This window comes from Balearica regulorum, chromosome 15 (assembly GCF_011004875.1).
Source record: "Balearica regulorum gibbericeps isolate bBalReg1 chromosome 15, bBalReg1.pri, whole genome shotgun sequence".
In the NCBI taxonomy this organism is placed as follows: domain Eukaryota; kingdom Metazoa; phylum Chordata; class Aves; order Gruiformes; family Gruidae; genus Balearica; species Balearica regulorum.
In genome coordinates, this window is record NC_046198.1 from 11131665 (window position 1) to 11159417 (window position 27753).

A 27753-nucleotide genomic window follows, 5' to 3' on the forward strand; every position below is an offset into this window, starting at 1 on the left:
TTTTTCCTGCAATGAGAGAACACAGGAAACTTGCTCATTTTAAACTCAAGTCTTTGATGCAAGCCATGCATTTAGGGAGCCTACACAGTGTTAGTCCTGCCATAGTGATCATTCCAGACAAGGGAAAGCTTAACACAAAGTGCCCAGGACCACAGAGGTTTGGTGAAAAGGAAGTAATAGCCCTGAGAATTATTCTGCATTGATTATCAAAGGAGCAGGAATGTCTTCTGTGTGGCTAGCACAAGGATATTTCAGGATGTTCTGCAGCAATGAAGTACTTATTGGCTACAGCAGATCTGTCACTAGTTTAAAATCCAACCAGTAGACGGGACTTTAGGAACAAACGTCAGGAGTGGAAGGCCAGCCTGCCCAGCAGTCCTGGCCTAACCGCAGCATGATGAAGTAGCTGCATTTCTTCCCCTCCTCTCTGCCAAGGCAACTGTACATTGTTGCTATAAATAGAGACGCTCTGGATCCCAGCTTCTTTTAACCTTGGAGGGAGAGGACTCAGCCACTGTACCAGCAAAGAGCTGTTGCAACCTAGAAATGTCTCGATGCCACTGGAGTTTCCTCCAGCCCACGTGTCTGCTCAGGTACGGCCACCTGCGCGGATGGTAAACACACGTGCTCAGAACTCCCAGCAAAGCCCGTTCGCCCAGCACGCACGCAAGTGGGATGCGTGCCCTGCTAACACAAAAGCTGCATCAGCAGAAATGCATTGGAACCGTGTCCAGAAAAGCCTGCTGCAGTCTGGACGCAAGGAGGAGTTCTTGATGCCTGCTGTTGCAATTTGGAAAGATAAAGATAGAACTACTGAATCTGGTTTCTGACCTCATGAGACTCCCTTCCAAGGTCAGTGCTTCAGCTGTGGAGGTCAGACTGCAGCTACCACTGAAGCAAGCAGTACACCTGTATGCAGGCAGTTTTATTACAGGGCTTTGCTCTTGTAGTCAGATCGTAACACCTGAAGCTGTGCCAAGCCACACCTATTTTCCATCTGGTAGGAGGAGATTAAAGAAAGCAAGCCCCTCTCTTTTACAAGTAACTGGCAGATCTTGCAAAACAGAAAATACTTCCAAGAACGAGAGTTTGACAATTTTGAGCTAAAAGATGAATTAATGCACAAGACTGAATTCTAAAATTCCAGAGAACACAGTTACAAGACACAGTCACGTGGATACCTTGCAGCAGTAGCAGGCAGCTCCAGAAGTGTGTGTTCTGAGCAAGAGCAGTGGAACTGCGCAGTCAGGGCGCAGCTGTCCGACTGTCAGCAGTGGTAACAAAGCACAAAGACAGCTGGACTCCCACCTCGGCAGTCCACAGCCGCACATGGTACAACGCATTTCATGGAGATGTATCTACGTAAGGAAGAACTCGTACAGGAACTGAGCAGAATGTGTTTGTAGCTGGAAACATACAGTATTATATCCATTGTTCAGAGAAGTACTAGTTGGAGGTGGCAGGGCAGCAGAGCGCTGGGACACCTTTAGCCCCAGCCATCAATGTTTAAGCAATTACCAAAAAGATGTAAAGACTGGGGTAACCAGTAAGCCCTCTTCCAAGCAAGAAAACTAGTCAAGCAAGAGGGAAAGCAACACTCCACAGCTATTCCTTCAACAGAACTTCAACTGCTGTGAGCTAACACGGATGCTGCTGCCATGTGCAATGGGCAAGAGGACTATCAGGTCTGTGTGTGAGCATGCATAAAAAATTACCACTGCTGGAGTTCTCATAGCAAAACCTCCATCCCCTGGGAGCACGCTATAAAAGGGCACTATGATAACAGTAACAAGAAAGCAAAAGCATTTGAAATTCTCATCCTTTAATGGTCAATGATAACTTCTGGCTGGTTCTGTGTAATACAATTAAACAATATACTTAAATGTTTCAAAAAAAAGAAAAAAAAAAGAAAGAAGCTCTCACACCCCCTCTTTCTATAGCTTTCTTTCATCGACATTCCGCTGCTGGATTGGACTCCCACAGCCTAACATACAGCTCTCAAGTCACCACACATCCACATCTTAAGTGTAACGAAGAACTGAAAAACCTTGGTGCACCAGTGATGTGTTATTTTAAAAATAACAGCTCTATTAAACCAAATCCTTCCCAGTCTCCACTGCTTCTCAAAGAGGAAAAACAAAATGTTACTGTGGGAGTCTTAATACACTTGTCTTTGTGGGTTTCTCTCTTCCCTGCTGAAGTCATACAGCATAGAGTTCATAGATCTTCTTTACACAGTACACCAGGGCAGCGAGTGCTATCGTGTTATGCAGTCTCTTTCTGTGCAGGTCGTCCTTCCTCACCAGCACCACCGGAGTGGAGGAGGTGAGCGTATGCAGGGGCAGGCGGGAAAGTTTATAGGCATCGTACTCTACTTGGTACTTGCAACAGGGATCAAATTGCCAAGAGATACCATAAAGGGTGCAGCAAGCCACGCTCAGCACACCAGCAGGCAGGGAGATGTAGTGAGAATAATCTACTGGAAGTGCCAGAGGGGTGAAGAGACAGGTGGTGCCCGCTAACACGGCGGTCTTGTGCAGGCAGTTCCCGACAGTGATCCAGCGGGCCGTCTCATCCCCAATGCGAGTGGGCTCTATCACTATGTATTTGTACTGCGCTTCCAGGGCCTGCTCCAGCTCATACTCAAACTGGTCCTGAGCATTCTCTCCATTGTAGATCTCATGGACGATGTAACATTCCGTGGAGGACAAGGTGACCCTGTTAACAGGAAACACAGAATTAAAACTACAGAGCTTAAAGACAGACTTTTCACCTACCCAGCTGTGAGAACAGGAGGGAAAAATGCCCAAAGTGAGGGCAGCCCCTCAGTCTGTCACTGCCTCCGTTCAACAAGCAGCAGCTTTTTCAACTCAAGATTCATTTCACATCAGCCAATTATGCATGTGGTACATGAAGTCATGCCAAAATGAGGCAACTTATTTTTCCTTACCTTTTCCTAACTTGGAGGAACTAGAACATTTTGAGAAAATAGGATCTTGTTAACAATCCTGAAATGATTCCTCACACTGATTCCTAAACAGTTTCTCCAGAGATACTGGAAATACCACACCTCAGCAATAAATGAATGAACCGCACAGACTTAAGGAGGTTTCATAGAAAAGACAGCTAGCAACTCATCCATCAAGAGGGAAAGTTGCACTGAAGATTTTGAGAGGAAGCACCTTCAGATGAAGGTGTTTGCTTTCTCCCCACAGTAACTACCTCTTTGCCACTCATGCAGCTTGCTATTTAGTCCTCCATAGTAAATTCAACCTAGTAAATCCAGAGTAAATCCAACATGGATGGCCAACACTGCTGGAAGAGAAGGTGAAAGAGGTAGCAGAGCATTCTTACAGAACAATTCACTCCCTCTGCTGAAATAGGGCACAGCAAAGCAAGGAAAGAACATTTTTTAACCCAGGCAGGCTTTAACAGTGAAAAGCTGCTTGCTTTGCCTTGGAGCAGGTTCCCTACTGACAGGGGATTCACAAGACTTGTACATCCCCCATTTAAGTAGCAGCTTTTAGCTACCTAAAAAATCTAAAATCACATCGATTTCCACCTTCCTTACACACATCACCTTAGATGCAGCTACATTAACATAACAGACTGCTAAGAGATAGGATTATGACTGTTAACCTGTGCTGACAAGGAGTAAAAACCCATCCACTAGAACAAGGCAAAATCCTCCCTTCTAAGCAGAAGAAATAACTATTTCTGACACACTTGTGCTTAACCAGAACAAAACTGAGCACGTGGCCTCTCAAGGATAAAAATATCTAGCAGATTCCTTTAGCAGAAGGAGAACAAATGGCACACATATTTGACCTAATCACAGCAGACAAAACAACCTCATCCCAACAGCATTTAGATCCTCCCAATATTGGGAGGCAAGACACTGCTGAAATGGAGAATGAAACTAGCATTTCCACACAATGGTACTTGTGTGCATACACTGGAAAATAAAGAGAGAAAAATACACATTTGCAAACTGCTGCATTACCAGACGTTACCCTTAATGTGCAGCTCCATTCATGCTGCAAAGGGTATCGTACAGTGGCCATCTGTAATCAAGAATATTGTTACATTACAAGCTGTTGCCAGAAGTAGCTGCTTTTGTGAACAGCAGCTAACATATCAAACACCAGGACCCAAGATGCACCAGCCTCTCTCAAACCTGAGTAATAAGCAGTTTCATTAAAAGTCTGGCTGGAATTTATATAAACTACAAGGAAAATTCAGCTTACAAGCTAGTTTTTGAGTTCTCTGCAGTGCATTTCCCCCTGGCCTGTTCAGGGGTAGAAAGAAAAATAAAAATCCATCTGGATGCTGTGTATGCCAGGGGCTGCTTCTTTGAGGCCATCATCTTGTCAGACATTGTTTGGAAAAATATGATTAAGTCTTTCAGTTAAAAATTTAACTGAGTACTACATCTTTAATATAGTTGTATCAGCTAACATTCGAGTTCTTAACAAACAACTAGTTAACCAGGTGTTGCACCGATAGGTTAAGGACACAGCTGATAATGGTTTCTGCCAAGGATTATTTCCTTGATGACAACTGTTTCAAGTACAGCTTCTTCCAAATCAGAAATTCCCATTTCACTATAGAAGATGTGCTGAGATTTAAGGTAACTCTGTAAAACACCACTGATAGACTATGTGAGACCACTTGCTAAGGCGTAACAACTTCAGGGAAAAGCTATTGCTCAAAGGCGTTTTCAAGCTGGAGGCTGACCCCGTGCTAACGCAACCCTCCAGATAAAATTAGTGTTTCCTACCAAGGAGCATTTCCAGCATTCTGTAACACCTAGGAACATGCTGCATGGGTCTGAAAAACAGACCAGCAGAACCCAAATTCAACTAAGAACTCCACAGAGGCTTAGGAACAGCACAATAGCCTAGTCACTCTAGGATCTCCCTGCCATCACTGGGAAAACACAGGTGAAGCAAGCTGATTTCTTCCCTGCCTGTATGAGAGCCACAGGGAACTGGGCTTCTAACTCTAGGAATTAAATCAAGTAACTACATTACACGGGATTCTCCAGGCCTAGCATCAGGACAGGTTGCATTAACCCATCAGCCTCATTTCTCCTCACTCAGATCTTGCCTGTTCTTCCCTCTGAATATCCCTTCTTTCCTTTCACCATCACGTACACAAATTGAGCCATACCACAAGCAACAGCCACCTGTCAAAGACAACAGGAATCCCACAGGCTCTGATGCAGTGCTGTCCATCTCTTCTGGAATCTTTTGGCTTACCAGGCTCTGGGCCTTTATAACAATAAAGTCAAGAAAAGCACAATCCTCCTAAGCCAAAACAAGCAGAACTTAAAATATGTTCTGTTGAAAAAAAAAATCACTGGGAAATAAACTGCACAAAGGCTTCATCCCTGATAGGGTCTGGCCCCCTAACTGTGCTGTTTCTCCAAATTAGTCCTCTAATATGGGAATAAATCTGTATCACAGTGCAGAAGCTGCAAATGGCAAAACGGGCAATCCAAAAAACAAAGGACAAAGAATGAAAAATTAGCTGCTCAAACAATAGGACACATGAGAAGTTAGTCTCCACTTCTGTAACAGAGGAAGTGGGGTTTATCACATATTATTTCCACACAAGAACTGGCTGCCCCTGGAGAATGGAAAGCTGAAGACTGGTTTGTTTTCAGACAATGTAGAGATACAGATGAGATATGTGGGCTTGAGAAGGTTTTAGACCTTGTTGGCATGCAAAGTAGGACCGAGGACCTTGATCCACAGAGGCAATCTCTCCTGACACAGCCTTTCAATTGAATGCAGCAGTTGCACATGAACAAATCCAGTCAAAGCAACTGGATCTGCTCAGACGCTGGAGGCTATGGAGTTTGCCTTTTGGAGCTTGTCCCCCACCCCCCAGCGATGACAAACAAAAATGCAGAGCTATGCAATCAACTCCAAGCTGGCATCCACCGATTATGAAGTGTGGTGATTTTATATAAACTCCATTTTACTTAAAAAAAAAAAAGTAAATAACCAGTGTTGGAGAGGATCTGTTCCAGAAGCCATAAAATGCCACCACACGTTCAGAAGCCCAGCATACTATTTACTACACAGACATGAACCTAAAAGCAGTTGTATTATTCAATCAAATGCTTTTCCAGAACCTGCCTCTCCACCCCAACAAAAGAGGGCTACATTAAAAAGTTGTACAGCTGTTCTATAGGAATAGTTCTGGACCTTATATCCAAATAGTTTATTCTATTGCAGCTTCACACATTCTATTCTTGAGAAATTTCAGATGTCTCATTCCTGATGCCAACTGCATGCATAGATGGGAGGATGTGACAGAACTCAAGTATTCAGCATAGAAAGATGAAAATAATTTAAAATCACCAATGTAAAATTTTGGTATTGCCAAAGTTATAAATAAGGAATCAGTCGTTAACAGAGCTACCACCAGCAGGAGGGGCAGAAGTGTCTGTCTTAGCTATAGGGCAAGCTTCAAATTACATTTGGACTATCTTCCTAACATGGGAATATCAGAGAGCACCAGGAGAGGGGTGCTGCAGCTGGCTAAACAATAGCAACTCCAGCAGTTTCCCAGTTGCAGTCCTCAAAGCAGCTCCGTTTTTCTCTGCCTCCAGCTTGGAAGCAGTCTCCTAGCTGCCTCTTGAAAACAGCAGCCTGTCTGTTAAATTTAAGTTTCGACTGGATAGTCTTTATGGATGAAGAAATAAATACCTTTCTAAGGAGGAGGTACAATGCCACTCAATGTAAAAAGACCCAAGTTTTGCCAGGTGCCAACTGGCAAGAAGAGAAACAAATGAACAGAGTCCTGAAAACAGGGCAGATGACAACATCCCAGAAGAAACCCCAAATCCTGCTACCACTGTCCACTTGCCGGGGAGAATGTCTGAGTCTCACGAGCGTGCTGCCCTCAGCCTGAAGGTGTTCCTCCATCTGCCAGACAGATTTTTGGCAAGGGTTTCAAGTCATCCAACTATCTCAGGTCTGCAAAATGTTCAGAATCACAATTAGAAACAATCTCAATCTGCACAAAGCACAGGTACAGTTCTGGGCAAAAAAAGTTCTTGTAAAACCCTTCCCATAACACATAGGTCAAGTTTGTTTATTTTTTTAAAGAACAACATTCCTGGACAACAGTCTTGCTCAGAGCACCAAACATACATCGGATTAACTGTAAATGAAGACCAGCCTGATTAGCAGTTAAAAAAAAATAAGAAAACAGAGGCTTGCAGCAGTGTGATAACGCCTGTCACAAGCAGCGCGCACACACACAATCTAGTTTAGCAATGCAACAGAGGGAATGCATGCTGGCTGTGCAAGTGAACTGCAGAAAAAGACATTACTGATGGCCAAAGCAGTGTCTGGGGTGATTAGTAGCATCTCAGCTAAGCTTGAGTAAGTCAAAGTCAAGGCATGACTAATTAAAAAACCCTAAATTTCTCTCCCCCCACATAAACCCTTCTTGAAATTTAATTTAATTTCAAGATTAAGGAATGAGCTGTGGTCTGGCTTTAACTGTCAGTGGAAACACTCCACCTCAAAGTCATATTCAACAGTGTATTTTTTCCACCCAGGAGAGCTCCAGGATATGGAGTACATAAAATGCTAACACAGCTGAGCTTAAAGCCCTGAAAAATTGTTTCTCTGCTGAACGTCTGCACGATCTACCAGTCTCAGGCCATTAGCCATGGCTGTCAGGCCTACAGCTTTAAGGCAGCCATTCTCAACAGGCTGTCAACATGTGCATTAAAGCAGAGGAAGAACAGGAAAAGCACAGCAATAAAGCAAGGCTTTAGTTCAAAAGATGTACCTTAAATACAAATAGGAAGGAGAACAGGTGAGATCTTCAAGCAGCCTCGGTAAGGGAAGACAACACTAAGGAAGACATCACCAGACCATAACAAAAAACTCCAGCCACCAGATGAAAAGGAGGTGTCAATTTTAAGTCAACTAATGATTAGCCAGGCTAATGGAAATAGGTCAATCATAGCTGTAAGCAAACAGAGTACCAGAAATCTGAGCAATGCAGGTAGCGAAAGGAGAGACCTCTTTAAGGGCGCAGGGAAGCCAATACAAGCAGCGGTGATGACATTAAAGCTGTTCTTTCTGGAGTTTGTTAGAACATCTCCCGGGGGGAACAAACGGCATTCTGTCTTGTGTTCTGGCGGTCATCGTGCTGAATTTTATACAAAAACACTAAGTACAATTCAGTGTCTGTTCTGTATAAAAAAGTTGTTTTGGTCTACAGATTAACAATTCCCTTTAGACAGTCTCCATTAAAGAGTCTATCCAGAATGAAGAAAAACAAATATTTAGTTGGTTCTCTTGAATGTTTTGAGTTATTCTGTTTATTATTTCACTACCAGAGCACCAGCTTGAGCTCACAGCCAACATCCTTTGAAATTAACGTCCTTACGTTTAGTCCTATCGAGGAAAGCACTTTTTGACCAATTACAGACTTCCCTGTATGAATAACGTTGTTCATGAAAGGATACCGTCTCCACAGATAGAGTTGCTGCATTTTTATTTTTTTTTTTAAATGAAAGCTGGTCTAGTCCAATAGCAGACAGTATTTTATTCACTACTGAGTCTCCTCACACCACCTCCCAACACACAGATGCCTTTTAGACGAGCTGGCTGACAACTATAAAAACTCCTTGAAGCAGTTCATTTATGAGGAAAATTGGATTAGCATATTCAGTTCAAAGGAATGTGTCTTTGGACAAGAATCCTGCCCAGTGTAAGAAAACTGTATTCACCGTATAAAAAGCATGTCATCATTTGATGACATCAGGTCTGTCAGCACTGCCTTTTACACAAGTCGCGCTGCCAGCAGCCAAACAAGATCAGAAAGTGTGATTTAGGATGAGCCACTGATCGAGAGAGGCAGAGGCCCAGTCATGCATATCTCCGGCTCTGCAATTGCAAGGAAGTAGTACCTAGCTGACATCACCCGACACCTATTAGAAGTATGATCTTCCGTCACGTTCATACGAGATGACACCTAAAAGAACCACCATCTTTTGAGAGGGATTGTGAAACTCTGGTCAATGGTGTATCTGTTGTTCTGCCATGTCACTTCTGTGCTTGCTTATACTTAGCTATATAGTTCTCATTGCCAAAGGAAAAAAAAAAATATATGCTGCAGGTTCATGAAGTAACTCATGTTTATGAATAAGTATTTTTGATCATAAGATCAAGAGTAATCATAGCTTAAAAAAACACTGTAAACTACAATTAGATTATTGTATAGTTCACAGATTAAGTTACAAGGTAACAACTCACTGTTAAGTCTGCATCAATTTTCATCCTGGTAAAATAATTTTCATTGAAGTTAAGTGCTCTTTCCCATATTTTTTCTTCACTTCTGCTGGGAGGACAGGTCTACCACACGAAAGCTCCACACCTCGTGCTGGGGCAGGTGCCAGCACCGGGTGCAGACAGCTTTACCACTATGCCACTGAGCTCTGTGGTATTCTTAGTTGTTTATATAAAACTACACTGATGCAGTAATTCCATTGGCCCTTCCAGTTCGATTACTTTTAAATTCCCTGAACACAGACAGCATTCCTGCATCTCACATTAGTGCCAGAATTTTAAGGGCTACTTGTGGCTCTCCTCGGCTACGTAGATTCAACACCATCTTAAAAAAATATACTGTTGAATTACTGCAGGGGAACAAAATGAAGCAAAAGCCACAGCAAGAATTAAGAGTGATATCGGAGTCTCTAGGTAAGGCAGCAGGACAAAAAGCGAACTCCCAATAAAAACACAGCAGCTTTCAGCAGCTGCGGGTTACATCAGTCAGCCCCGGGGCAAAACAGGGAAAATGCCAACGTAAGGAAATACAGGATTTAACCAGACATTTTAAGTAGGTAAAGAACTGTGCATACAGATTTTAAAGTAGCTCAACAAGATTCTCCTCTCTTTTTTTCTGTTTTAAAGTCACAATTCCCGAACTTCTACAGCTACTCCGTGGGTAGTTCCAGCACGTCCTAGCTGCTCCTCCGTCCTGACGGAGGCAAAGAGAGAGCGTTACAGAGCTCTCTGCGAACGCCAAGGCGGCAAACGCCGCCCGCCCCAGCCGCTACCGCCCGCCCCGGCCCCGCGGATCGGGGGAGCGCGGCGGCTCCGCGCTGACCCCCCAGGCGGCCGGGACCGCCGCGGCCGCCCGCAAAAGGAGGTCACCCTGGAGGACTCGCCGCTGCCCTTACCACCTTTAAAAATAGCCATGGAAGGAGCCTCCCCAGGGCTGGCCCTCCTCCACCCCGAACGCCGCATCCCCGCGGCGGGAAAGGGCTGCGGCCACCGCCACCCTGCGGGCCGCCCTGACCTTCCCCAGCCCTGGCCCCCTCCGCAGCCCCATCCCCGCGCCCGCCCACAGCGGGAGACCGCCGGCCCCGGCGAGCCCCTCCGCCCCAGCCCCACCTCAGCGCGGCCGCGTCCCCCACCCGCCCTGCCCGGCCACGCTCTCCTCAGCGGGGTCCCCGCCCTTGCCCCGGGGTCGCGGGGAGCCCCGGGCGGCTGCAACCCGCCTCCTCCCGCTCCCTGCCCGCCCGAGGCGCCCCAGCAGCCCCGCGCCCTCCGCCCCTGCCGCAGCTCACCTCTCCCGGCCGCCACCGCTGTTGGTGCTGCCGGGGCCAGCGCGCCTCCTTCCCCACGCCGCCATCTTGGAGACACTCGGCTCGCAAATGTCTCCGCCACCGGAGCCCGGGCCCGCCGCGCCGCCCGACGGGAAATGTAGTGCGCGGGAGCGCCGGAACCACTCAGCGAGCTCGGGCGAGCTCACGCGCGGACTACAAGTCCCACAGTGCCCCGCGCCACCACCCGGCCGCGGGGGCCCCTGGGACGTGTAGTCCCCTCGGCGGGTGCGGCCGTGGCGGGACCGGACGGGGACCGGGGCGGGAGCCCGGGTGGGGCCCCCCGTCACCGGCGGTCGGCTGCGGCGGGCAGAGCGGCCCCGCGGCCTTTGGCTCGGCCCCTGATCCCGGCCTCTTCCGCCGGCGCGCCCTAACAGGAGCGGGCCAGCCATGGGAGGAGCTCCGCGGCGAGTCCCGGCCTGCTCCGCGGCCCCGCCATGAGGGGGGTGCGGCCGGGGATGCGGCCTCAGCCGCGGCGCCCTGGTCCGGGCCGTGGAAGTGGCTGTAGGCAGGAGCGGTGTCCGCTCTCGGTGAGGTACAGAAGTCCTCCAGGGCCGGAGCGTTGCCTTGTTGTCGTGCTCGAAAAGAGACACGCGATTTGTTCTCGCAGGCGGAGGAGGAGTGCAGGACCTCCTCAGAACAGCACCCCCCTGGGGAAGAGAGATGCGGCCTTGTCGGGGTCTGTTTACCCCCGCTCAGCTCTGAAGGAGGAGCGGGGAATGGGGAGGCTCCACCACTGCTGCATCTCTGAGGAATAACAGTTTATAGCCAAACACTTCACTAGATGATAGGGAAATGCAGATTTGCCACTGTCACAGGTTTCCCAGCAGCGGCCGATGCTGAAGGTTTTGGGGGGTGTCTGGGCCCACCCTGTCCTCAGCCCCTGGCCCAGGGGCAGCCCCCCAGCACAGCAGGGTCACCCAAGGGGACCTGTGCTATGGTGCTTGGACAGCGTATGTTGGGGATCCTTGTGCCTTGCCAGGGCCCTCTCTAGCTCCCGGTTCTGATTCCTCCCAGGAGAGGAGCCTTTTCCTCAGGAATTAGTTTTCCCTTGACAAACAGCAGCTCCCTACTCCGCAGCCTCCCCTCTCTTGGAGGGACATGTGCTGCCAGCTGTCCGCAGCACGACCGTGAATTTCAGAAGAGTGGGGCACTGCCTTTGCATCTCCCATTCCTAGAAAAAAGCCTCTTTTTTACAACGTTATTTGCAAGTGATGTAATGTAACTAAAGAGAATAACCCCATGGCTGCCTCCACCTTGCCAGGCATTGCTTCCGAACTGCAGGGCTCTCCCGCCCCCCTGCTTTGTCAGCCGTAATTTGGGGGTCTGGCTATTTTGGTGGAGGTAAATGGTGCATTTGCCTGAACAGGAGGTGTTTGGGAAGTGTGCCCAGCCTGGCAGAGCGTGCAGCTGAGCGGCGGCATTGCTGGGGCAGGCCGGAGCATCGGACTGTCTGGAATGTGGAATGTAAACAGAGCGTGTTACCAGCAACAGCCCGGTTTCGTGCTACAACCCCAACCTACCATGCTGTCTCTTGGGAGGAGCAAAATTGCAGCCCAGGGGCCACTTGACACTTGTCACGTTGAATCAAATCAAAACTGTAAATAAGCTGTGCCCCTTCTGCCCCCCCCAGCCCTGGCATTTTCAGCTATTGAAACTCTGGCCTCAGCCTCCGTAGTTTGCACTCAGCTTTGGGAAGGGACATAAACACACTGTGCTGGGAGCCCAAGTGCTCCGGCTGTGCTCCTGGGGCTGAGTACTGGCCCCAGGAGGGAAGGAAGCGCCTTGTGTTGCTCTGAGTCACCTGCCCACCCTGCTCTGGATGAGCACAGCAGGGAACAACTCCACCAGCTGAGCTATTTACATGTTTTCATGGGTTAATGTTTTCAAACATCTCAAACTGATGAACACAACTGTTGAGTGCCTGCTCACCAGAGGCTGCATTTGCAGGGTAACTCCCGAAGACTGGCCTGAAATCTCAAGGCAGGACTAGAGAGCTTGAGCAGGGGCAGATCAGCTGGCAAAGGAGAGGAACCGGTTGTGATCCCGCTCACCCCCGAGCTCTACGCAGTCATCACAAGGTCAGCCAGCCCTATAGTCCAAAATAGAATTCAACAGCTTCAGCCCATGCCTCACTGTTCAGCTGCATGCTGGGCTTGCCTGGGATCTGGCTCCAAGGGGCTCCGCAATGGGAGAAGGGTGCTGCAGGCACCCAGGTTAGGTGATGAAAACCCAAGAGTGGCTGCCCGCAGGTGACAGGGAGCCGTGGCCAGCACTGGGATTAGGACTTCTTTGTCCTGCACCTAGCAAAGGTCTTACAGACCCTCCCTCACCCTCACCTCCTGGATGGGCTCCTTCTTCCACAAGATCCTCTTCCTCGAGAGGGAGAGAAGGAACATTTTCTCCATTTTTTTGGAGGTGAAGGTTAGGCAGTAGGAGAGTAGCTGCTGAGTACACCAACATGCAGATCTGCCAACTTCTGCCTCTTCTCTCACCTCCAAGACAGACATACGCACAGTAGTTACTCCCTAAGAGATTTGGAGTTAGTTTGTTAGGGAATGAGGAAAAGATTGTTTATATTTATGTAGAAAATTAATACGCAACAACAAGGCAGCAAAAAATCATACCCTGGATGTGGACCAGAGAGCAGAGTTGTTGGACAGGACCTGTGAAACAAGCTCTAAGCCAAAGCGACCCAGCCCAGCAGTCACAGAGCTGCAGATGCCTGAGGTCCCCTGGTCCGGCAAGCACCTCTTCCTGCCTCCCACCAAGCACAGCACAAAGAACCACCACGGGTCAGTTTAGCCACACTTTTTATTGTATTGTATTCCATGCAATATGTTCATGTTTTATAGTACGACAGAGGGAGGGATAAAGATAAATGTTAGACATAAACAAAAGCAGAAAGGTCATTTGTAACAGGTCCTGAGAAGGAAAGGCACATCGTAACCACCGAATTCAACAGAATGGAAACCTTGGACAGAGGAAGACAACGCTGGAAAGCAGATGAGGGAGGGGGTGTTTCAAGTTGGGTGATGTGGAAGCAGGCTTGACAGCAATCTGCATGTCCTCACTCACCAAGGTCTGTAGTTCAAATGGGTTTGGGGACCTCAATATTCAACCAAATCACTTCCACAGTCCCCTTGCTGGAAAGAGTCCAGGATCCCTGACTCCTCCAGGCTTAGTCAGCACCAAGAGGCAGCGCAGGACTATGAAAGCTCCATCCTGCAGAGACAAGCTGGAAAAGGACGGCTGGTGCAGAGGCAGGAGGGAGGGCTGCCCAATGCTGAGGGACCCCGTGCCATCTCCCGCCTGGCAGTGCCAGATCACCGGAGCACCATGGACTGCAGCATCGCTGGTGACCTGTGGGTATTGCTATTTGCTGACATCAAACACCACGGGGAAGGAAAGGCCAGTGTGGAGGATGGGTACAGTAGTGAAACGGTTGGCACAGACACTGGAACACATCTCCATCAGGTCAGACGCCAGAGGGATTGTAGCACCTCGAAGGGAAGCAGCAGCAAAACCGTGTGCTGTGCCTGATGTAAGGCAGCGATCGCCACTTGTGATCCAGCACCGGGAAGCACGAGGTTCCTGCCAGAGCAGCATGAAGGGCTCTGGGGCTGGGCTTGGACGCTGGGACCCTGCTGGTGCAGTGACCACAGCATACCCTCCAGCAAGCCACTCTCATGTGGTGGACACGACGGGGTACTTCTGGGAACCATCACACAGTGGAAGCAAGCACAAAAGCGGGGCAGAGGCCTGCAGCACTGAGCTCACGCTATTGCTCCCACAAGGCAATGAGGCACACATCTCAAGCACCCAGTCCCACTGTGACAAAGATACAACGGTGTCTTATCTTGGCTTGCAGGAGAGGAGACTGTTCAGCTTCACATTGGGATGAAGAGTTCTGTCATCACTTGGCTATAACAGAGCCAGCCTTTCTCCTGTAACTAGATGTCGAAGTGTGTTTTGCATGTTAGAGAGTGAACATTTAGCAGCCCAGATTTCTTCTGGAGCCCCTTTTTCTTTAGTTTGTTACCTTTGACCCTTTCCTAGTCACTCTAAGCCATCCTGAAGGTTGCAGCCAGGTTGAAATAGGCAGCAAGAGGGCAGAAGCACGAGGCAGTGGCAGGGCTGAGCCCGATGCCTATCCTGAGCAGCACAAGCTGGAGATGAGTCTGCCACAAGGCACAGGTCCCTCCCCAGGCAGGTGACAGACATGGGCAGCCTGCGGTGTGGCAGGGCAGGGATGGAGCTTGGGAGGTTTTACTCAAACCCATGGGCAGAGGGCTGCGCTATGCTGGCAGTGGGCAGCTCAAAAGCACAGGCAGGTGACAGGGCTTCGCCTCGAGCTGGTGGCCAGGAGGAACAGCTCAGGGTGTCCCAGGGTCTCCATCTCTGACCAAACCAACCAGGACAGAAAGTTGTAGGAGCTTTTGCCTTCACCTCTGTGGACTTTGCACTGGGCTCTGGGAGAGGGCTGAGCTGCCTCTTGACCGGGGCTTCACTCGGTCCGTAGCACAGATTGTAAACTTTAGTCCCTAGAGATAAGCTAGGTCTGGATTTGGCCTCCAGGTGAAAAGCTTTTTATCTCCTTCTGCCTGGCCGTAGCCCTCAGCAGCTGCTTGGGGCTGGCGTGCTGGCAGCACCATCTCCCCCACTGCAGCCCAGCCCTGGGACACCACAAAATCCTAAGAGCTCGGGGGGAGATGCTCTGGGGTCTAGCTCAGGCCCTGGAAAGCCTGGGCAAGGTGGTGCCCTGCCATCACAGTGTTACCTCTACATCCGCCTGTGGCAACGCTGAGCTGTGCTACGAGGTCATCATCCGTGGAGGTAACAGTGCAACGTGAGGGTGTTCCTCCCTGCTGCTGGCCGAGAACCCCACGATGCTGCCAGTGCCCAGGGCTTGGAGCTGCAAGGAGATCAGTGAGTGATGGGCAATGCCCTCAGCCGGGGCTTCTTTCCAAAGGCCATGAGGAGAAGTGATCAGCATCCAGGCGGAGGCAGCTGGCTTTAGCATCGAGCCCTGGAGATGGGCCAGGACCAGGTCCCAGAGGCCTTACCCCTGTTGCTCTCAGGATGAGATGACAGCTCAGGCCTTACGATCTGGGGTGCAGGCAGCAGTGCTGAGCTGGAGTCTAGGGAGATGGGGGGAGCCTTCCTCTTCAGCTGCAGGAAACCACTCTGGTGCCTGGAAAAGCATGGGATGTCCCCTCATTGCTTAGGCCAGGACTGGCCATCAGGGCTGGTGCTCTTCTCCTGAGCAGGCTGTGTCCACACCAGCACAGACAACAGTGATAGCAGGGAGCAGAGACAGGAACAACGGCCCGCAGCCCTGTGGGGATGCCACACCGGGACTATGTACAGAAGGCTGGGCAGGAGCTGGCATCTCCAGGGAGCAGCGTCTGCGACTCAGCCGCCTTTCTTCCTCTGCACGTGCTCTGCCACGGCCCCTGCAGCCAAAGCCCACTCCTCACGTGGCTTCTGTCTCTATCCTCGAAGGTGTCACCATCCCAGCACGTCCACAGCTGGCGCAGCAAAGCCCCCAAGGCACCACCGTGGTCCACATGTGCTTGGGTAAGGTTTGGTGCCCAGCAGATGCTGCAGGGGATGAACCTGCCATGGGGCTGGGGCTCCTCCAGCACCTCCCTGTGTCCCACAAGGCTTAATCCACAGCATCTCCCCCAGCTGCTGGGAGGAAAGGGAGGCTGGTACCCCACAACCACCCCTAACCAACATCCCCCAGCAAGTTCACAGCTGTCGCCAAGCGGAGGGGAGAGGATGAGGCGCACAGTGAGTCATCCTCTGATCTTGTGATGGAGTTTGGTGGAAAAATCATCCTCTTCCACCCTCTGGCTTGGGAAGAAGAGCGCTGGGGAGCACCGTGTGCCCAGAGCCAGCCTGGCCCAAGGGCCGTAGCCATGCTCACACATGGGCAGAGAGGAGGAGGTCACACCCACACTCACGCGCCACATGGATGTGCTTAAAAAAAATGGGAATTGCGAGCATGGGAGGGGAGTTTCCTGAGACCGCAGAGAAGTGAAGGCCGCGTTGAACAGTCAGGGACAGGCGTGCTGGCGTCAGAACAGTCCTGCCTTAAGGCTGCAAGTGTTCCAGGTACTGCGGCAGTGGGTTCTCCTTGACGTATTTCTGAATGTACCAGCACGTCAGGTGAGCTTTCAGGTCCTCCTCCACCACAAAGTCCAGGGCTGCCTGCGACCAACCAGAGAGGACAGACGGGTTACAATCAGCACTCCCAGCCTACGCTCTCCTCCAAAGCCTCCCGGAGGTCTGGGCTCCTGTACCCCACACACGGCTGGGGAAAGTGGCAGCTTGCCCTCAGGTACCCCCGCACGAGGCAGCTGGAGGGAGAAGGCTGGGGACACAGCACGGACATCCTGCCACAGCCACCACAGGGCCCCCAGTTTAACCAGAGGCGTGCAGGACCCCCAGGTAACCCTCAACGCATCCAGCCTGGTGGACGCTGCACTGCAGGTGACCCAGCCACATCACATAAAGGCCACCTTTGTCACCCATTTGCCTTGGCTTACAGGGCCAGGGAGCAGCTGTAACCCCAAAGCATCACCCCTCACTGTCCCCCCGACCACTGTGCTCATGGCTCCTCAGCTCTCCCTGCATGGCTGTGGGCCTCAAAAGCAGGGCGCAAGGCAGGAGAAGGGCTCACGAGGGCCTCAAAGCTTTGAGAGGAGGGGTGCAGCCCCCAGGAGAGGCGCAGCCCCCAAGAGAGGCGCTGCATCAGCCCCTGCAAGGTGGACACGAGGGCTGTTTGCAGGAAAGGACTGAGCCTGGGCAAGCGGTTGGATGTGCTGGCACTCACCCAGCCCCTCTCGCTGCCAGAAATAGGAATATCTGACCACAGATTTCCATCTGCCCCTGTCTCCCATTGGAGCAGGGATGGTTCCCGTGAGGCACGCGTGCAATGCCAGCGCAACGGGGCCTTGTTTCAGCCAGAGTCTCTAGCCACAGCTGGGACAGCGACAGCTTCTGCCCAGGGGAGAAGGGGCGGCTGGGGCTGTACCTTTGCGAGGTGCTTGGCTATTCCTCTCCCTCGATAGGCGTCTGGTACTTCCGTGTGCTGCAAATCCACGATCCGCTTCCCCACGTATTCGTAGAGCAGCACTGCCTTGTCGTGGCAACCTGAGGGATGCGAGAGAGGGGTGAGGCTTGGGATGTCCCCAGGGTGCCCCGGGCTCCCAGCCCTCTATCCCCATTCACCAGGGAGCCCACAGCACAGGATGGGCAGCTTTGGGACTGCTCCAACAGCCCTTGCATGGCTCCTCACGCCCACGGGAATAGCTGTGGCGCTGGGTGGTCTCAGCTGAGATTTTGCTTTTGGTGACTCTTGGACATCCCTGTTCGTCTCCCCCCCACTGAGGTGCGAGCAGAGGCAGGTCTGCCTGGCTTTTCAAGCCCCTGGACCTTTTCGACCCAGCCCTGAATCAAGGGCCGATGTGCCAACACAACATTTAGAGTAGGAAGGCAGCTGGCGGGGAGGGGTGGGATGTGTTGATGGGGGCGTGAGCAAAAGGAGGAGGAGGAGGAAGAACAGGACAAAGCTGACCCAGGTAACGGACGATTCCTTTCTCTCTACAGCAGAGTTTTTTGTTGTGGCATATAAAACAGGACAAGGCCTTCTTGGCCGAGTGTTGCAGCATTTGGACAGACACATTTTGGGGAAGATGCTGAGAGATGAATCCCACAAACACACAGGAAAGTGCCCACAGGCATGCAAGGGGGTTTGTGCACACACATTTACATGCGCGCACACACACATAGAGGCTTCCTGTTGTGACACCCTGACCTTTCTCACAGCAGTTCAGTTACAGGAAAAAAAAAAGAAGTTTCAGCACACGTGTAAATCAGAGGAGAGCTAATAACACCCCTCTGGCTTTGTCTGCCAAACTCAAGCTTCTGTCTTCAGCACAAGAGAAAACATTTCATTTCTAGAGGGTTTCTGTATTTAAAAGTGAGTTTCAGAAATGCAAGCTTCCAATCAAAGAGACAAGCTCAATTAAAATAATGGAACACTTTCCTTCCCCTCTAATGGTTATTGGAGGGTGAAGGGCCTCAAGGTTCACCTAAACTATATGCTTTAGCTGAGCTCGATATGCTTTATTTTATTGCATTTCAGATGACAACTCCATCCCAGTTCGCCTGATCCCTGTATTTGAGGGGCACTAGAAATTATCCCACTTGAATTTTGTATTTCAAGAAAAGCAGTTCAAGTTTTTGTTCCTGCTTCTTTTATGCAGAGACTCAATCCACCTACATTGGATGGAAACCTTTGCATTTCCAGCCTGAGTTTATTCCTACTGATTTCCACCTGCTTGTTCTGGCGCCCACATTGTTCTTGGGTGGACATAAATAATTTCCCTCCCTGCCACCTCCCCCCCAGGTATTTACAGACATCAGTCCTACCCCTCTCAGCCTCTAGTTCACCCAGCTCTGTCTCAGGAGAGAGGGTTTGGGGTGAACTGCTGGGACAGGCAGAGGTAACGGGGTGGGGAAGGGGCTGAAAGGGTGCTCACCTCTTCCCCATTACCAAGACCCGTGCAGATGAGATCTTATAGCCCCATTTTACAGCTGCAAATCTTTGCTGGGAAAAAAAGGGAGAACTGCAGCATTTCCCTGTGTGGATCCAGACATGCAAAAAAAGCCAAGGGAGCAAGCCCAGCTCTTCCCCAGCAGCACAGACCCATCTCCCTCAAGAGAAAGCCCACCCAGGTCAGGCACAGGCAAAGCCAGGTGCCCTCACCCATTGGAAGCAACACATTCAGAGGCAGCTCTCTTCAAGGTGGCATCAGCAGAGCTGGCAGCACCCAAGGCTGTAAAATGCTCTCATAACAGAGGCTTCCACATGCTCCAGTCCTTCCACCCTGCTCTCCTCTCAGGCCAAAACTTTCCATATCCTCTGCCTGAAGCTTAGAGAAGAATTTAGTTTTAAAGTGATGACAGAGCAAAAGGTCTTTGTTTTTTTTTTTTTAATGTAGTTTTATATATATGATCTGGTTAGCAGTATCACGTGTAGAAATGCATTTTAAAGCAGAAGATGATGCAATGTTTGGAGGACCTCAGATCTGCCCTGGACAGACTTTCACATCCATGTTCGCTGTATCACAGTAGCACCACAAAACCCCAGCCAGGATGGGAGCTGCAGGGTACCACCAGCATACAGAGGAACACACGCAGAGCCCAAAGGGTTTTACAACTGACTCCGCAGAGAAAGCCAGTGCTGCCAATGCTGTGGGAAACTGGTCCCAGTTCAGAAAAACATCCTGGTTTAGCCAAATACATAAACACACCTGTACATGCTCACCTCAGGATGGGACCCTGAACCACCCAGCACACAAATCAGGGACACTCGTGCCATAGGGTTTGGCATCAGCCCTGCAAGTGACACCGACAGCTCGGGAGGAGATCGCTGCTGCGTCCCTACTCCTGCACGGCCCCGGCGCTGGGCTGTGCTGACTGAGCATCTCCCAGTCCCTCGTCTCCAGCTGCTGTGGGATGGTGGCTGACGCAGAGCCACAAACTGAGCACTCAAGCTGCAGGAGGAGCTGATGCGTGGGGACAGCCAGAGGTGAGTGGTTATGTTTAAAGGTCACCATGAACACCCCCTGCAACCCCTCTGGGCAAGAACATGCCAAGCCAAACCCATAAGCTGGGCACAACTGGACACATAGGACTGTACCACCACGGGGGCTGGAGGTGGGAAAAAGCTCTGATCAACAAAGGAGAAACAAGCCGGGATCCATAAGGATTTCAGTCTTGCGAGACAGCATCCCACCCAGATTCTCCACTGTCTGCTGTGGGGCTGTGCGCTCCCAGCGACTCTGCCTCCACAGTGATGCCAGCTCACGGCACAGTCCTGCAGGAACAGCCTCTCCTGGAGATTGAGATCCCTCTTTCCTCTGCTGAGCAAGGCTGAAGGTGGCCAATGGCTTGCAAAGGGAGGGGAAGGACTGGCCGGCGGAAAGCCTGTTTCCTTCAAAAACAGCTGCTCTGCACATCCTCTCCACACCATCCTCAGTGGGACCCAGAGCCTCCAGGAAAAGCAGGCTGTACCCCCAAACCAGGACTATTCCTGGGCTCTCCATGAGCAGCTCCAGGCATAACCCTTGTTTTCCCACCAAGAGGCCCCCCCTGGGCCAGAGGGATGAGACGAGAGAGCAGAGGCACCTCGCTGCAATACAATGCTGGAAGAAGCCTGGCTGCTATGTGGTGCCTTGGGCACAGGGGGCTGCTCCCATCAAAGGGAACGCTGCAAAGCCGGGGGAGCTGGAAGCAGCCTTGACCCCTCACTGCAGCAGCCCAGCCCCAGCTTGTCATGATCCCCCTAAAGAGAGGGGGCACACAAGCAGAAACCACACCAAAACACGGCAAAAGAGGGACACCACAAGCTGGCCTCCTGTCTGTCTGTCTTGTCTGCTTAGACTCTGGGGCAGCGATTTTATCAGCCAGCACAGATTGAGCTTGGCAAAACAGACTCGGGTCTCAGCCGGCCCAAACAGTGGCCCATGAGCCAGATCATGATGTTGGCTCGCAGACACTCCCCCGGCAGCACCTCGGCTTCAAGGCCACTGCGAGCAAGGAAGTCTGAGTCAATGCAAATCAGCACAGAGAGGAGGCTGCACAATGAAAGTGGCAGCAACGGCAGCACAGCTGGCCCACAGCCCGCCCTCCCTCGAATCACAGCATACACGGGGAAGGGGAAGCATTTCCACAAGGCATGAGAGGGACCAGGTCTAAACTTGCTCTCCATGGAGGGTTTCCACTGGGACCAGTGGCACAGAGCTTCCACCCCAGCAGTTCGGGCAGCTTTGGGCAGCAGACAAGGCCCCCGCACCGCAGGCTCAGCCATACCACCAGACACGAGTCCCCAGGCCGGGCAGCTCACCAGCCTCAGGGAAACAAGCAGTGAGCCCTGTCCAAGCCCCAAGCCAAGGAAGGCACATAGCAGACATCTGGGAAGGCACAGGCATCCCGCTCCAGCCCATCCTTCGCTGACCCTCTTTCCTGGGGTGTGCACAGTACCTGCCCGGCGAGGGGATGCTGCAGCACCGGCAGCACAGCAGGGCCTGTCCCCCCAGCCTGAGGCCCTTTCCCCATCCCAGCCCATAATACACCATTGTGTGCCCAGGACCGGAGCAGGGCAGGGGCCTGGTGAGAGCTGGCTGCTGCCTGCGGGCCAATTTCTGCACCCAGCTGCCAGCCTTTAGAGGCAGCCCCTGAGCTCCAGCTTCCTTGGGGCACTGCTGCAAAGCCATTCCCCGAGATCAAGGATGAAGAAAGCTGGTGCCATTTCCTACTCTCAGACCCAGGAAAGCCCAGAGGCAGACAGCAGCTCGGCTCTTCTGGGTGCTGAGCCAAAAGGTGGCTGCCGAAAGCTACGCATGGGGCGAGCCAAGAGGACGAGACGTCCCGAGGAGCTCATACATCCCAGGCTGGAGCTCGCTCCGTACCACAGGCTGGCCTTGCTCCCCAGGGAGCCACTGGCATGTTACTACGGAGAGAAAACACAACAGAGCATAACAGACAGCGCCGAGCAGAGACGGCGCAACCGTCACGAAGGGGCCTCAACTTGCAGGAGCGGCAGCGGGGGGGGCACTCTGGTTTGAAGCAGTTTCCTGTTTAGGAGCTCTTTCAAGACAACCGTGGCGCAGAAGAGCGGGGACATCTTGATGCAGTGTCCGGTGACCAGATCCCTTCGTCCTTGCTGCAAACTCATCAGCTTCCCCCTCCTGGAGGGCATCTGCCCCAGCAGGGAGGAAAGCACCAAGGCACAACCTGCTCCAGTTTTCCTAATAAACCCAAGCCTGGACTCCCAACAAGGAGCTCCTGAGACTCAGATCAGCAGCCAGCAAAGCAGGAGCTTCCAATCACTGGATCCTGCCCAAACCCAGCTGGGGAGGAGCGGGAGGTTTGGGAAGCGTGGCTTGCTGCACCCACACAATGAGTGAACGGGAACACAGGCGTGCAAAAAGCCCGCACATCCCCCAGGAACCAGAGCCGCTCAGTGCATGTGGCGAGCCCATCTCCCGACCGGGGAGCCCGATGTGTTTGACAGGCGTCAAGAAGTCAAAGAGGCCACTGCCAAAAGTTCTGTTCCCCTGCCCCAAGCAACGATGCCAGCAGCTGGACTGACTGGCTGACTGCTTTGGGGTGGGGGTCTTTTGGGTTTCTTGTTTCGAACAGAAATTTTATCTCTGATCAAAAAACCCTCCAACTATTCCTGACAAAACCAGCCTATACGATTCCAGCCTATAAGATTCCCGATATGTTTAGCTTTGACAAATTGATGTTTTCCAGCAAAGTCGCTGCACGAGGAGGTTTCTGAGTAGCTCGTGCTGTTAGTCACATCTTAACAGATTACAAATCCAGTTGGGCTTCCTTCTGCCCACCTCTTACAGGGATAACGCAGCTCAGTGAAGTCTGGTTATACTCAGCTTTACTTCCAGCTTCTCAATACTCCTGCATTTGGGACGCAAAGAAAAGGGGAATGTTTTAAAGTAAAGCAGCTGTTTCTATCAGAAGTTTAGGAGCCATGTGCAGCAATGAGGGTTCAGAGGAAAGGAGAGACGGGGCAACCCAGGAAACACCAAATGCAATTCGTCTTTCTTGTATCTGAGGAGGGAGCCCCGACACGGGGTTACATGGGGGTGCAGAGGCAAATACAGGGCGATGCTGAAACATCGAGTGCTGAAACACTTTCACAACTGGTTCACAGCTTTCATGGTGTCTCGGGCCTCTCGCTACAAGGATTTCCGTAACAGTATCACCATGCAAAGTTTTTTACCCAACATCACACTACTGTAAACCACCAAGCCATCAGCCCAGAGAGCAGCTATTACTGGAGATGAGCAAAGCCTGGCTCCTTGGTCCATGAGCCCGATGCACCTGTGTTTTCCCAGAGTATCACCCACGCTCAGTATCCAGCTGAAGTTAGGACCGAGACGCCAGAGACAAGCTGACCCTGGAGCCCACCAGCAAGCTGCGGGTTTGCCCCACGGGCTGCTGTTCATCTCTGCACAGTAACACAGGACAAAAGTGCTCTCAGAGGGAGATGTGGGTCACATTGAAGCTAAAATCTGTGCCTGACCCATTTCTTGTCATTCCCCTGCATGCAGCAGGGAAAACCCGCCAGAGCATTCAGCACCACTGATGCTCATTGTGCCAAGAGCAGGCACAACGAAGAGAGCGGCCCAGGAAATAAACACCCTGCCACGTACTCCCACAGAGATGGTTATCTTCTGACCATCTTCCAGGGCTTGGCTATTATCAGCAAATGCCTAACAAGGAGAGATGGATCACCTGTCCCGTGTGGATGTTAGTCAGCCCAGCAGCAGGAACACCATTATGCTGGGACACTGCTCAGCTTGGCTTCCTCAGGTGGCTGGCACTGAACTCACAAAAAAGGGTTCAGCCTCCCAGAAGAAACACAACCCTGATCACTGGGACCCACCTACAACCCTGGGGAAGGCTGTGGCTCCCCTGAGCCGCGACGGTGCCCTCCTGAAGCAGGGGGTTTTGTGCCAATTCACACACGACTCCTGCCACGTGTCCCACAGTTGATTCTCCCACTCTGAAAGCTCACCCTCTCCTGACCCAACTCATCCCCGTTCAGCCAGCAAAGGCTACTCAGCCCACAGGGTGGCTGGCAGAGGTTTTATTCAGCAAACCACGATAAAAAGATTACATTTCCTTAATAACTGTTACTCCTCAGCTCTCTCTTTTGTGCACCTATGAACTTTGCCGACAGTGATGCCGTGCTACAGTCTCGCGATGGCAGCGTGGACCTGTCACCTGGGACCTCGTTTGATCTCTCTCTGTTTGAAATAAGCAGTTGGCGAAATTGTTTTCTCCGCACCCAGCACGCACGTCTCCTTCCTTGTTCCACCACTGCTGAGCCTCCAGCCTGCACTTTGTAATTAGTGGCTGAAATAAAAATGGGGTGGGGGGAAGAAGAGTCTAAAATAAAATCCAGACTATTCCTGTTGTTTTATTGAGAATGCCTCCCACAGTCTCTATAATTTCTGAACTACCCATTTTTTTTAATTTATTTTTTAAAAAGGCAACTACCCTGCAATTTCCGTAGGGCAGCGAGGCGGCCTGTTTTCCCCAGAGGGGTTCTGGCCTTGACAAACAGACAGGGAAAAGATGTTGGGATTTTTGAATATTCAGGATTAACCATTACAAAGATGGCTGGAAAGGAATTGGCGTGCCATAAACAAACATTGGTGGCACCTACTTTTCTCTTCACTCTGCCTGATACATAACAGGTCTGTTGGGGGGGTCACCGCATCACCAGATCCCTGCAGCCCCGGTCCCACAGATCCTCATGGCAGTATGGCTCCGCGCTGTGGATCCTACTGAACCTGGGAGGATCCCGGTTTGCCAGGGATCCGGGACCCCCAAACCCCCAAGGGGCTTCTGCACAGGCATCCCATCAGAAAAGCCACCGAGCAGCTCACACACCGAGGTGCGGCCCCCCCACACCAACCTGGCGTGGCACCTCCACATTGCCCAAAGACACCTAGTCCTGGGGGGGCCGAGCCAGCCCCCCCCAGACCTGCCCAGGGGGGCGCAGGGCTGCACACCCCAACGCCAACCCAGGGAGCCAAGAGCCCCCCCCCCAGATCTCCTGGGCCAAGCTTGCCGGGGGGCAGGAAGGATGGGGGGCACCAGCAGGAACCAGGGGCACTGGGGAGGGGTCAGAAGAGGATCGGGGGGGGCACAGGGCGGGGTACACAGGGGAAGGGGCGGTGGGACGCAGCGGCACGGGAGGAGGAGGGCTGGGGGGGGGAATAGACGAGGGGATGTGGGTACTGGGGGGCTGGGACCCCCCTGGGAGGTAGAACCGAGGGGACAGAAGCGCAGAGAGGGCACCGGGGCAGGCCCCTGTCCCTTACCGTTCAGCCGCACGGTGAACTGCCGCCGTTTCCGATCGTGCTCCACCTGGATCGGGCAGCCCTGCTCCAGGAGGCCGAGCGGCGCCGAGTGCGCCATGGCCGGGCCGGGCCGTACGCCACACGGAGCCCCGGCAGCGCCGAGTCCCGCCCCGGAATCCCGAGGGCGGCGCTGAGGGAGCGGGAGCGGCGGCGGGGCCGGGCCGGGCCGTGGCGGCGGGCGCCGCAGGGCTGCCACCGGCGCGCGGCCGCAGGAAACCAGCTGTGCGCCACGTGCCCGCGCCCCAGCCAATGGCCGCGCCGCCGTTTTGTTTTGGTACGGCCGTCCGGCTCTTAAAGGGGCCGCGCACCGCCCACCCCAGCGGGACCGAGCGGCGGGCCCCGGCGCCCCCGCGTGGGCGGGCTCGGGCTCGGGCTCGGGCTCACGCGGTGGCGGCCCGGCCCTGGTGCTCTGTGTCGGGGCTGCTGCGGGGCTCCGGTCCCGCTCCGGTCCCGCACCGGGTGCTCCGCACGGGCTTAGCGGTGCTGGGCTGGGCCGCAGCGCAGGAGCACTGGTACCGCCCCGCTGTGCTATCTGCTCTACAGTAGTTACGGTACCGGGTACCCTGGCCCTGTACTGGTTCTCTATGCTGGTGTACTGGTGCTGCGCTGAACGGGTGCTGTGCTGTTGCTGCCCTGTTGTGCTGGTACTGAACCGGCACATGTGCACTGGTGCTGTGCTGTGCCCTGCACTCACACTGTGGGGTGCGGTGGAAGCCCCAGGTCACGGCCCCACGCAATGCTCTGCCCCCCCCCCGGAGTAAACCCTTTCCCAGGGCAGGGGGGTCCAGCCCCACTGCGGGGTGGTGCCATGTCCCGTCACCGTGCAGCACAGAAAGCCCCAGAAAGCACGAGGAGGCTCATCAGAGTGGCCACGCTGCCACGTGAACAGCCGGCTCTGAGGTGCTCATCCCAGCGCTCCCAAAAGCGATGGAAACCTCGTGGGTCGGCTGTCCCAGGACACCACAGGTGCCTGGGGGGGACACAGATTCTGTAACCACTGTTTGTGGGACAGTTGCACTAAGTGCACCCTCAAAACCAGAAGCACTTGAACTTCCACACACCACATCGTGTACAGCAGGGTCTGCTCAATAACCCCAGCGTATCCAGCATGTGAAAAACTGGGGGAGGAAATAGGGGCGTTTGTCTCCGTGCCAGTGGAACTGTAGCAGCAACACCTCGATATATTTGAATCGAAAGCTCTCAGAAGTAGGAGCTGAGCCTGTCCGAGGTGTCTGCACGCCGGCTGTGCAGTGGGGCAGGCTGGTGGCTGCCTGTGCAACAGGAAAAGCAGCAACACCTAGAATTAATCTGGAACTTGTAATAATTCACCAGCAGCTACTCGGCACCTAAATACCATCTCGTGTAGCTTGGCCTTTGTTTACTCATCCCTTTGGCTCCTGCTCCCTGAGTTAGAGTCCATCAGCTGATTAATTCATGAGGCCACTCGATTTGTCTGGTTCGTGCTGCTCCAGCGGCCGGTGCTGGTGCCGGGTGCTGGCATTGTGCTGTCGGGGTCACGCTCTCCTGCTCCCGTCGAGCATAGGCACTCGCTGGCCCGCAGAAATGGGTGTCAGCTAGGAGAGAGGGCTTTGTTACCCTCCTCCTCCATGAAAGGCTAGAAAATGGCGGTGGTGAGATGTTGTCCTTCTCCTCATCCCCTCCCTGGCAGCCTTCGCTCCGCCTGTGCTTCCACACCGTATGGCTGTGCGGGAAGATAAAAACAGCAAAACACCCGGAGCAGGGGAACGCAGGGGAATGCAAACAGGCTGCAAACAGCCAGGCCAAGCACAGCTGCGATTTTGCAGGGAGGAAGGAGATGAGTGGTGTGAGCCCGAGGGCAGGGGGGAGCCTGGGGCAGATGGAGAGGGGGGCTTAATCTGCACCCCACTTGGAGCTGCAAGGGAGAGCCGATGTCCCCCAGCACACAGTGATGCTCGGGGGAAAGTCAGCTGCTTTGCTGGGAAGCCTTAGGAGAAAGAGAAAAGGAGAAGCAGGTTTTGCACAGACAAAGGCAAGGGGCTCCTCGTTGGCTCTCTCGGCGATTCCCCCGATTGCTGGGGACACCGGGGACACCCCGTCCTGCCGTGGATGCATTTCCAAACCAGGCCCGGTGCAGCCCTGCAGTGAGGGGCCCGC

The 27753-nt window shown here is 52.6% G+C and overlaps 2 protein-coding genes and 1 long non-coding RNA gene across 3 annotated transcripts; all 3 read right to left on the bottom strand.

Moving 5' to 3' along the window:
• Positions 1-1803: 1803 nt before the first annotated feature.
• Positions 1804-10978, bottom strand: TMEM11 (transmembrane protein 11). The gene is made up of 2 exons (XM_075768126.1): positions 10610-10978; positions 1804-2718 (listed from the first exon to the last, which is right to left on the bottom strand). Exons 1-2 carry the CDS (start codon positions 10672-10674, stop codon positions 2202-2204), a joined length of 582 nt encoding a protein of 193 aa, XP_075624241.1. The 5' UTR covers positions 10675-10978; the 3' UTR covers positions 1804-2201.
• A 2463-nt stretch (positions 10979-13441) lies between these two features.
• Positions 13442-25939, bottom strand: NATD1 (N-acetyltransferase domain containing 1). Its single transcript, XM_075767387.1, has 3 exons — positions 25579-25939; positions 17688-17806; positions 13442-16861 (listed from the first exon to the last, which is right to left on the bottom strand). The coding sequence occupies exons 1-3, from the start codon at positions 25673-25675 to the stop codon at positions 16745-16747; spliced, it is 333 nt and encodes a 110-aa protein (XP_075623502.1). The 5' UTR covers positions 25676-25939; the 3' UTR covers positions 13442-16744.
• Positions 24321-25058, bottom strand: LOC142603957 (uncharacterized). Its single transcript, XR_012837851.1, has 2 exons — positions 24918-25058; positions 24321-24604 (listed from the first exon to the last, which is right to left on the bottom strand). It is a non-coding gene; the product is annotated as an uncharacterized LOC142603957 (long non-coding RNA).
• Positions 25940-27753: the final 1814 nt, after the last annotated feature.

Excerpts from the sequence above, each read along its gene's own strand:
- TMEM11 (XM_075768126.1), bottom strand. The coding sequence starts at position 10,674 with ATGGCGGCGTGGGGAAGGAGGCGCGCTGGCCCCGGCAGCACCAACAGC. Across the intron at positions 2,719-10,609 it reads AGCGGTGGCGGCCGGGAGAG|GGTCACCTTGTCCTCCACGG; the intron begins GTGAGCTGCGGC and ends TCCTGTTAACAG.
- NATD1 (XM_075767387.1), bottom strand. The coding sequence starts at position 25,675 with ATGGCGCACTCGGCGCCGCTCGGCCTCCTGGAGCAGGGCTGCCCGATC. Across the intron at positions 17,807-25,578 it reads GTTCACCGTGCGGCTGAACG|GTTGCCACGACAAGGCAGTG; the intron begins GTAAGGGACAGG and ends CGCATCCCTCAG. Across the intron at positions 16,862-17,687 it reads TAGCCAAGCACCTCGCAAAG|GCAGCCCTGGACTTTGTGGT; the intron begins GTACAGCCCCAG and ends GGTTGGTCGCAG.